This window comes from Sphaeroforma arctica (genome assembly GCF_001186125.1).
Source record: "Sphaeroforma arctica JP610 unplaced genomic scaffold supercont1.18, whole genome shotgun sequence".
In the NCBI taxonomy this organism is placed as follows: Eukaryota; class Ichthyosporea; order Ichthyophonida; genus Sphaeroforma; species Sphaeroforma arctica.
In genome coordinates, this window is record NW_014040540.1 from 15,888 (window position 1) to 26,204 (window position 10,317).

Genomic DNA, 10,317 nt, shown 5'->3' on the forward strand with positions numbered 1-10,317 from the left:
ATATATATATGTATATATGTATATATATATATATATACCGTGTATATAAGTGTGTATGTATTCATAGATATATATATATGTGTGTGTGTGTGTTTGTATATATTTATATATATATATATATATATGTGTGTGTGTGTGTGTGTGTGTATTAATATATTATCGCCTAGTGGTTTTCTTTCAGTATTCGCCGGCATCGTGTCTACCGTCTGTTTTATGTCCTTACATACATTGTCGCCTGGATTTGAGCTGGGATAGTTTCCCGCGGAGCGCATATATTCTACACATAATACAAATGTCGGTAGCATATGCCCTGAATCGGTGGTGTGCCATACAGCCACTACAATGATCACTCCTGTGTATCAAACGGGCATACACAGTGTCCAAAGGGTGCGATGAGACGTCACCTGGTAATTACGTACGCATGCAAGCGTTTGCTAATGATGTTATATACATATCTGCAGGGACAAAATCAATCGGGAATGCCCGGCCAGGGCGCACAAGATGGCAAGAAGAAAGATGAGAAGAAGAAAAAGTATGTACGAGAAGTCAGCTATTCTGTTTCTAGGCCGCAAGGCAGTCCACTTCTGTAGTGAGGTGCACGTGTACCAAGTAGTGACTACATCCATGCGAGATTTTTGTGCTGGGCATGGTAGTCCCTTTCTGCAGTGAGATGCACGTGTCCCAAGTAGTGACTACATCCATGCGAGACTGTTTATTCTGGGCATGGTAGTCTTTTTCTGTCATGAGGTTCACGTGTACCAAGTAGTGACTACATCCATGTGGGGCTGTTTGTGCTGGGCATGGTAGTCCTTTTCTGTAATGAGGTGTATATGTACTAAGTCGTGACCACATCCATGTGGGGCTGTTTATTCTGGGCGTGGCAGTCTTTTTCTGTTATGAGGTTCACGTGTACCAAGTAGTGACTACATCCATGTGGGGCTGTTTGTTCTGGGCATGGCAGTCTTTTTCTGTCTTGAGGTGCACGTGTAGTGACTACATCCATCTCTGTCTTTCCGTGTGTACAGCTGCATACCCTTCATTTATATTGAGTATGCATACTTTGTTACTTTTATTAGCGACATTCTTTGTCTTTCCGTGTATACCTCTGCGTGCCACTCATATATATTGAGTATGCATGCTTTGTTACTTCTATTAGAGTCTTTTTTTGTCTTCCCGTGTGTACCTCTGCATACGCTACATATATATGGAGTATGCATACTTTGTTACTCCTATTAGAGACATTCTCTGTCTTTCCGTGTGTACACCTGCATACCACTCATATATATTGAGGATGCATACTTTATTACTTCTATTAGAGACATTCTCTGTCTTTGCGTGTGTACCTCTGCATACCACTCATATATATTGAGTATGCATGCTTTGTTACTTCTATTAGAGTCTTTTTTTTGTCTTTCCGTGTGTACCTCTGCATACGCTACATATATATGGCATACCACTCATATATATTGAGGATGCATACTTTGTTACTTCTATTAGAGACATTCTCTGTCTTTGCGTGTGTACCTCTGCATACCACTCATATATATTGAGGATACATACTTTGTTACTTCTACTAGAGACATTATCTGTCTTTGCGTATGTACTTCTGCATACCCTACATATATATTGAGTATGCATACTTTGTTACTTCTGTCAGAGACATGCTCTGACTTTCCGTGTGTATTTATGCATACCACTGATATACAAGAAGCATACATTATTCTTTTACGAGTTTTAGACAAATTTTCTGTATTTTAATGTCTACTTCTGAAATTACATCCCATTTTGCGACGGTACTATCTGCAAATGCATACAATCCCAGTAAAATTAGTACTAGGAGGCGCATGGCCCAACACCAACGCTATACATACGTATGTTTAACCTATGAAAGTTCGCATGCACATGGCTTCGAGTGCAGACACATGTTCATATACATTGCTTTCTATTCGGTTTCAAATTATATACATGTGCGTGATTGTATTCAGGCATCCTCTGTATAGTTTATATGCATTTGAATATGTGTATTGATATAGTTATATAATGTGTGTGTATGTACATGTATGTATATTTGTGTGTATATGCTTGTGATGTATAAATCACATACGCATATATGCTACAGTTTTTGATCTCATAGCAATCTGCGTGGATATTTGGATATGGGTATCTATAATTATCATGTCTATAGAATGATACACGTGTCATAATTTCAATAAAGGTGCTGAAAACTGCACACTTCTTTCAAACGCCTGTATTCTCATATGCATACGAATGCAACCAGAGAAGGAGTCAGTACCACAGCTATCGTCTATGCGTTCAGGTGTTTTGTAGGTGGAAACCATGGACTATACTATGTATACCTGTCCACGTGTACCTCTCACCCCCTCATTCTGCCTATCACTCTCGTCCGTCTGTTGTTTGTACCAGATATGAGCCGCCCGTCCCCACACGCGTAGGTAAGAAAAAGCGAAGAGGCCCCGACTCCGCAAATAAACTGCCAGCCATCATGCCACACAACAAGTGCCGTCTGCGACTGTTGAAGCTGGACCGGGTCAAAGACTACCTCAAAATGGAGCAGGAATTCATCCAAAACCAAGAGAGACTGAAGCCACAACAGGAGAAGAACGAGGTATGTGTATGTGTTTATCTGTTGAGTATGAGAGTTGGGGTGAGGGGTATGTTTGTCGTGAGAATGTGTTTTTGGGCGTGGCGTCAATAATGTGGTACGGGAGCATGAAGTCGAAGTCCGCGTAGAAATGGGACACTGATGATGACGGGTATGTTTGTATACTATATATATATAGACGCATGTTGGTAGAAGGTTCTTGTTCCGACTCAGTTACACTGTTGCCTCGTATCATGTATCACTGGCAGTAATCTGTGGCCGATCTTGTTTAGAAGCTATGCGTGCTGTCCCTAGACTCTTTTAAACCAGCCTCATCAGTATTTGCGATGATGTGCGTTAATATGCGAACACTCGTCGTACAAGACTACTAAGCCTAAACTTAATCAAAGTGAGATTGCCTCTGAATGTGTCCCCGTGGTGTCTGAGGTTTTGGTTGTATGGGTCACCAAAATTCATCAAATGTAATATTCCGTCTTCACTCGGTATGGAATCATTGTATAGCGAATCAGTACATATAAGCCTCAACTTATATAGCGAACCTGCCCCCATGTTTGACTCAACTGTCCGTGTATCTCTATCCATGCGCAGGAGGAGCGAGCAAAGGTGGACGAATTAAGAGGCACCCCAATGGGAGTGGGTACTTTAGAAGAGATCATCGATGATAATCACGCCATTGTGTCATCGAGTGGTATGCTGAAGACCGGCTGTTGGGGACTGCGTCTGTGTTTTGTGTGCTTGCTTCGCTTGCCTGTTGATGCTTGCAATGCTTTATTGGTTATATTTCAATTAAGATTTCTCTGTGAGTCATTATGAGACCTGCCGAAGCCGCCAAATCCTCGTACAATCCATTTCCTCATGCTTTTGTGTTGTATTTCATTTTCCACAGTTGGACCCGAATACTATGTCAGTATTTTATCCTTTGTCGACAAAGACCAATTAGAGCCGGGATGTTCTATCCTGCTCCATCATAAAGTATGTGTGCCATCAAGCCCACCCCTCCCCCTCCATATATGGTAAACAGGTTCAAACCTCAGTAGTGCTCTGTGGCCCTCATGGAGGGGTAGGGTTCTTGTTTGTTGGTAGCCTGCCTTTACTTTGTAATAGTCCTGCGAATGCGTAGTGTACCGTGTGAGACAGCTCACGTGATCATTCTACGGTGGGGGATTCCCACACCCCTAGATCTAAAGCGCAAGTTGAGATGCAGTTTGTCTGCGCATGATTATGCTCTTAACGTACTGAAATAATATCTATTGCTTATGTTTGTGTAGAGATCGCACCTTTGCATAGATATGGGTACCTTCGTTGCACAGAGAGACACTCTTCCTTCTCGCTTGGGCAACCTTTAACTTCGCCTCAAAACGCTTGCAAACGGCGCAAACCTCAGAGACAATGTCACGATTACAGACGAGGTTTACATAAATTGTACCATACACTCACCTACATGACTGTTTATTCCACTTTACCTCTCTTGTTATCACACACTTCCATGTATGTCCTGATTTATATCATAGCCAAGGACAGGCCGTTCCGGTTACTTGCTCATTTCATCATATCTTATCAATCTTTCTTACCCTCCTTACTCTCTCTATCCACCTACCCATGTGCATGGCATTCTGGCTACTTGCTTGTCATCATATATAATCTTCCTTACCCTCCATCCTCTCTCTATCCACCTACCCATCTACAGGCCATGGCGGTCGTGGGAGTGCTCGCCGACGACGCAGACCCCATGGTAAACGTTATGAAGCTAGAGAAGGCGCCTACAGAATCGTATGCGGATATCGGTGGGTTGGACTCACAGATTCAGGAGATTAAGGAAGCTGTCGAGCTGCCACTGACACACCCTGAGTTCTACGAAGAGATGGGAATCAAGCCACCAAAGGGTGTAATTCTGTATGGACCTCCTGGAACGGGGAAGACCCTCCTGGCCAAGGCTGTAGCTAACCAGGTGAGTGTGCGAAAGTTCGCAACCGTGTGATGGTAGTGTTGTTTTGTTAAATGCGGAAGTGTTTTTGGATGACCTGTCCTGGTGGGTGTGGCCTGGTGAGTGCACGACTATGGTGAATTGTATGGCGAGGCTGTGATCGATGCAGTGTATGCGCATGTGTGGGTAGTGTAGTGGTGGGTGCCGTATCATATATCGTCAATGTCATCTCATTGTGTTGTCAACGGCATCTCATTGTGGGACTGTATGCTATTCACGCTATCTAGCGAGCGTTTGGATGGGATGTATAATAATGATATATGTGTGGGTGTGTAGATTTCGTATCGGCAGTGGTTATATCGAATGAGCAAGTGAAATATCTGGAAACGTATCTAACATCCTGTGCTGGAGTTGGCTGGAAACTGATCATATATCATGTGCCACCGCATGTAAGTGGAATCTCGCCTTGACAGACCCCCCTCGTCACCGCCCACTTTTGCCTTCACCCATTTAAATCAAGATAGCCCCAAGCGCATGCCTGTTCACTTCTACGAATTTCGGACAAGTAAATGAACTCTTTGTTAGCCATACAACTATGCATGTTCATGTACCTGGAATCTCTGATTGCCTTCTCTGATCCCCATGGCCTAATTTGATATCTCTAGACTTCGGCGACGTTCCTGCGTGTAGTTGGGTCAGAGCTGATCCAGAAATACCTTGGAGATGGGCCTAAGCTGGTGAGAGAGATGTTCCGAGTCGCAGAGGTAGGTGAAGTGACCGTATCAATATTTGCAATCCTTTTTTCTTTACCTTTTATGTTCCGTTATCCTCCCGATTTATGTATTAATATCCTCATTTTAATTTTTTATGATAATCTCGATTGGACTCTGAAAAGTCCCTTCAATTTCAACTGCCATTCATCCGCTTTCGATTCCACTCCCTGAATGTTGCCATATAAGTTGATACTCGGTGCTATTTTCAAGCTCCATGCTTAGCCTGCGCCTTATATGTCCTTACTTTCAACTCAACTGTTCCACCCAGGATCACGCTCCGTCTATTGTATTTATAGATGAGATCGATGCCGTCGGTACCAAACGATACGACTCGAATTCTGGTGGAGAAAAGGAGATTCAGGTATGCTTGTCCAGTTTAGGAACATCCGTCAAGATGGAGTAATATGTGTATATGTATATGTATGTTATGTATGTGTATATATATATATGTGTGTGTGTGTGCGTGTGTGAACTTGCTTGACCGTATACATCTTTTCATATAAGTGTACACTTTATAGTAGCTACGATTCCCGATTATCTTGGACTTTATATTTTGCGGTTGAATAATTGAATCTTCTGACTAGTATGGCTGCACTGTGAGTAGTCTACGATTTTTTGGCCATCTATCGATTTCAAGAAAGGCCTTGTTCAATGGCAAAGTCGATACTCTGATGAAACCCTTTCAACGTACATGCAATTTAACGTGTTGCTTCGTGATTTCAGCACCCTGTTGTGTGTGTTCAGCTTTTCATTGCGCATATTAATCGCCGCATAACCTTTGCACCACCCAACAGCGTACCATGTTGGAGCTTCTGAATCAATTGGATGGTTTTGATTCGCGCGGAGACGTCAAGGTAATCATGGCGACCAATCGGATCGAGACATTGGACCCCGCGCTCATTCGTCCCGGGCGTATTGACAGAAAGATTGAGTTCCCGTTGCCCGATGAGAAGACCAAACGCAGAATCTTTGGCATTCACACGGCTCGCATGACCATTGGCGAGGATGTCGATCTGGAAGAGTTGATCATGGCCAAGGATGACCTCAGCGGGGCTGACATCAAGGTGTGTGGGGTGACTTTAATCAACGTGGCACGTACTTCCTGTTCGCTTTAGTATATTCTTATATCACATACTTCCTGTTGTTGTTTTTTTGCTTTAGTGTATTCTTATAGTACATACTTTTGTTTTTTGTTCACTTTAGTATATCCTTATATTGCATAAAAAAAATAATTGTTCGCTTCAGTATATACTTATATTACATACTTTTGTTTTTTGTTCACTTTAGTATATCCTCATATTACATACTTTTGTTTTTTGTTCACTTTAGTATATCCTCATATTACATACTTTTGTTTTTTGTTCACTTTAGTATATCCTTATATTACATACTTTTGCTTTTTGTTCGCTTTATAATATCCTCATATTACATACTTCTGTTTTTTTGTTAGCTTTAGTATATCTTTATATTACATACTTTTGTTTTTGTTCGCTTTAGTATATTCTTATAGCGCATGATTGTCGCGCGGGTGTGTCATACAGCATGCGATTTGGCTATCGGGTTGTGTTACATGGTGTATGTTGAGTGCTCTCTCTGTGCGAGATGGTGTGCAGGAACCTGCGCTTGCCCGTGTGTGTTGTGTTACACTTAGTCGTTTGTATTCATCTTCGCCGCCTGCATTTATTACACCCAGGCTGTCTGTACGGAGGCTGGTCTGCTAGCACTGAGAGAGAGGAGAATGAAAGTAACACAGAAGGACTTCCTGGAGAGTAAAGAGAACGTCCTTTATCGTAAACAAGAGGGCACGCCAGAGGGCATGTACTTATAAACAAACCGTCATCTGTCATCGCAACGTATACCTGTACTGGGATGCGACCATCAGTGAACACCCGGCAACCTAATATAAAAATACACTGATAGTATTAAAAGTACTGTATTGTATATTGGTGACAACACTGGCGTCTGTTGAGCTGTCCACCTCTATATTTTAATTGATATTCTTCCTGGAGACCCCTGTTACTGAGTACCCTCGATTTATAAACCTTATAAACGAAGCAAATGTTCACAGCCCCTTTTTTAAAGATCGACTTCGCCTCCGTATGTCTGATTTTAGCGCTGCATATGTGCGAGCTTTAAATCGCGAATGAAGACAGACTCTTCGGCAAATGAGAAAAAAAAATCAAATACCGCCCATTGGCACCTCGTTGGACGAATCAGTTCCCGAGAGGAGCTCCGCAAGTTTACGTCTCTCTATCCTGGCTATATAGGATATGTATGTACACAATCCAGACTGTGTAGGATATGCATGCATACAACTCGGACTATATAGGCTATACATGCATACAACTCGGACTATATAGGATATACATGCATAAAACTCAGACTATATAGGATATGCATGCGTACAGCTCAGGAACACCTCACATTAAACAATGGAGACTATAACGCGGTGTGCTAGCGCCTAGAGTTAACATTGCCAGGACAGACACGGTGATTCGAGCTCTTAAAGCTCTGAAGATGGTACCAAATCAGTTTGCTATTCAATGGCACTACTATACACACATCGGACCACATTGGTTGATCGAACTTCGATCAGCGTATCGTATCCCTCCTGCACTCGGATCATATTCATCATGATCAAAAGTTGTATCGTTAAATACTTCAGGGATGACCAAATTATTAATAGTCTGTTGGTGTGTAGCCCACAGCCTTGCGATAGCCTAGCAGGTGCTGGCCCCTATAGTGTGTGACAGTTGCCGCAATGTCTTCGTTAAGCTACTCCCCTGGCGCATACATAACGTTTGTTTGTGTGTTTGGTTTTGGTCAATACTCAATACTGTCAACATGTCCTTATCTTTATGTTCATTGGCTTTATATAGTAGCGAGAGTATGATTCTTTTCTGAGTGCGTATCTGCGCGCATCCGCATGCCTTCAAAAGTTGAAACACTGATAGTGCCCAACTTTCATACGGTCACGATCAAAGTCAAAATCGGGGTCACTCCTGTAAGTTAGATACTGAAAACGTTAACGTTTGGCGAAGTTAACGAATCGCCGTCAACGCAGGCCAGCTTTGCGCTGCAGTCTACACGAATACAACCACGAGGTTATATGATGAGACGGTCACAGTCCATATAACCCCGGCAAAAAAAAATTATAAAACTGCAGAATCTGTATTTTCTTATTCGTAGATATCTATTCAACGACATGACGTGTGTATTGTTATTGAAGAAGGTTGTAGAGTTTGTAGACGTGGTGAAACGATGCTACAGTTCGACTCTCGATGTCGACTCACACAAAAATGCAGTTAAGTGTGCCATACTGTATGCACGTCAGCTGCACAGACAGTGACGAGCTGATCTACGTTTACTATGCACAAGTGTTTCTTGGAATCAAATAGTTATTGTCAAAGACTCTCTGGCCGGAGGGGGGTCATCTCTCGATAGGCTAGCCTGCATTGTGTGTGATGCTCCTCGATAACGACGTTATTTATTTCGCCCGATCCAACAACAACTCGCAGGGGATTTCCTGAAGGGATGTGTAGTGTTCATAGCTTATTATAAACCCTTATTTTAAAATAAATATTACAGTGACACTTTTAGTATATAACACAGTGAGAAGCTGAAGAACATCGGCGCGAAGTATTCAAACGTATGTGGACAGCATCGGCGCATTCTGTACACAAGATTAGTGTCAGCTTTTTATCAGCGCGTGATCAGCGCGTACATATCTTTGCGACGTACATAATATTGTATTCAACATAGTGTGGCCACGTATAAATATTGTTTCAAACTAAAAACTATGACTCATAGAGTCCAGTTTCGGAATTCATAATTTAATATAATATTTTAAAACACGACATACTTTTCAATAAAAACATGATTTCAATTGAAACCCTTATCATTCGTATCAGCAATATCATATTTGACCTGTTGCCGCCGTTTATGGGGTTGCTGCATTCATTCCGACAAGCGTGATTATATATGTACGCTCATATACGGTATAAGGTACTACACAAACAGGCACGTGCACATACATGCATACAGTCACCCCCTTATCCTTCACGTATTCAGCGACGTGTGAATAGTCAAGATGGGAAACGAATTAGGCAAGATGAAACGCTACAAGAAAGCAGAGGTGGTTGACCTCAGTAAAACCAAGATGACAAAGATACCACCCGTGCTGGCGAAACTCAAACATGTACAGGAGCTTCTGCTCAACGAGAACGAACTGACAGAACTCCCAGCATACATAAGTAAGTGAACCGACGCACCGAAGTTGTATCTTGAATATTTAAAATATCTGTAAACATTATTCCCACTGATGCATTGAGCGGTGTGCAGATCTGAAGGTAAAATGCTTATACATACAAGTGTACAAACTATCGTTTTTAGGTGTGATAGAATATGTGTCACAGTATACAGTTTTTCCATTTTACGGCCCCACCCTGTCACTAAATATGTGATGCTTCGACCAGTAGACCCGCAATTGTCGCTGAGCATATAGTTGTGGATAGTATATAAAGGCGGGTTGTTCGACATTAAAGATCAATACTAGCGACGCAAACTCAATTTCAGTCTATTTCATATAGTGTCTACTGAAAGGTACAACAGGTGATCGTGTCAGTTGTGCCGATGATAGCGATCAATTTTTTAATTATATTTTCTCTTATGCACTACGACATATCGAAGACATCAATGACGAGTATTGGATCTTCATAAAATGATGCTATCTCTTTTTATGAAGCCGCATCTCCTTGATATTTCACTGCAGTAATTATGAAATGTATAGGTTTGATCAAATACATCAATACACATAATACAGCCCAAATTGAGATACATGCATGTATCTGTATATATATATATATATATATATATATATATATATATATATATATATATATATATATATATATATATATATATTATATATATATATATATAGTATATATATATATATATATATATATATATATATATATATATATAGTATAAGTATA

The 10,317-nt window shown here is 41.3% G+C and overlaps 1 protein-coding gene across 1 annotated transcript; it reads left to right on the forward strand.

The window, feature by feature from the left end:
- Positions 1-460: 460 nt before the first annotated feature.
- On the forward strand, positions 461-7,387 carry SARC_00552 (26S protease regulatory subunit 4). Its single transcript, XM_014305737.1, has 9 exons — positions 461-532; positions 2,425-2,626; positions 3,212-3,311; positions 3,510-3,595; positions 4,311-4,571; positions 5,213-5,311; positions 5,589-5,681; positions 6,115-6,384; positions 7,014-7,387. Exons 1-9 carry the CDS (start codon positions 480-482, stop codon positions 7,146-7,148), a joined length of 1,299 nt encoding a protein of 432 aa, XP_014161212.1. The 5' UTR covers positions 461-479; the 3' UTR covers positions 7,149-7,387.
- The last annotated feature ends 2,930 nt before the right edge of the window (positions 7,388-10,317 follow it).

Excerpts from the sequence above, each read along its gene's own strand:
- SARC_00552 (XM_014305737.1), top strand. The coding sequence starts at position 480 with ATGCCCGGCCAGGGCGCACAAGATGGCAAGAAGAAAGATGAGAAGAAG. Across the intron at positions 3,312-3,509 it reads CGCCATTGTGTCATCGAGTG|TTGGACCCGAATACTATGTC; the intron begins GTATGCTGAAGA and ends CATTTTCCACAG. Across the intron at positions 6,385-7,013 it reads TCAGCGGGGCTGACATCAAG|GCTGTCTGTACGGAGGCTGG; the intron begins GTGTGTGGGGTG and ends TATTACACCCAG.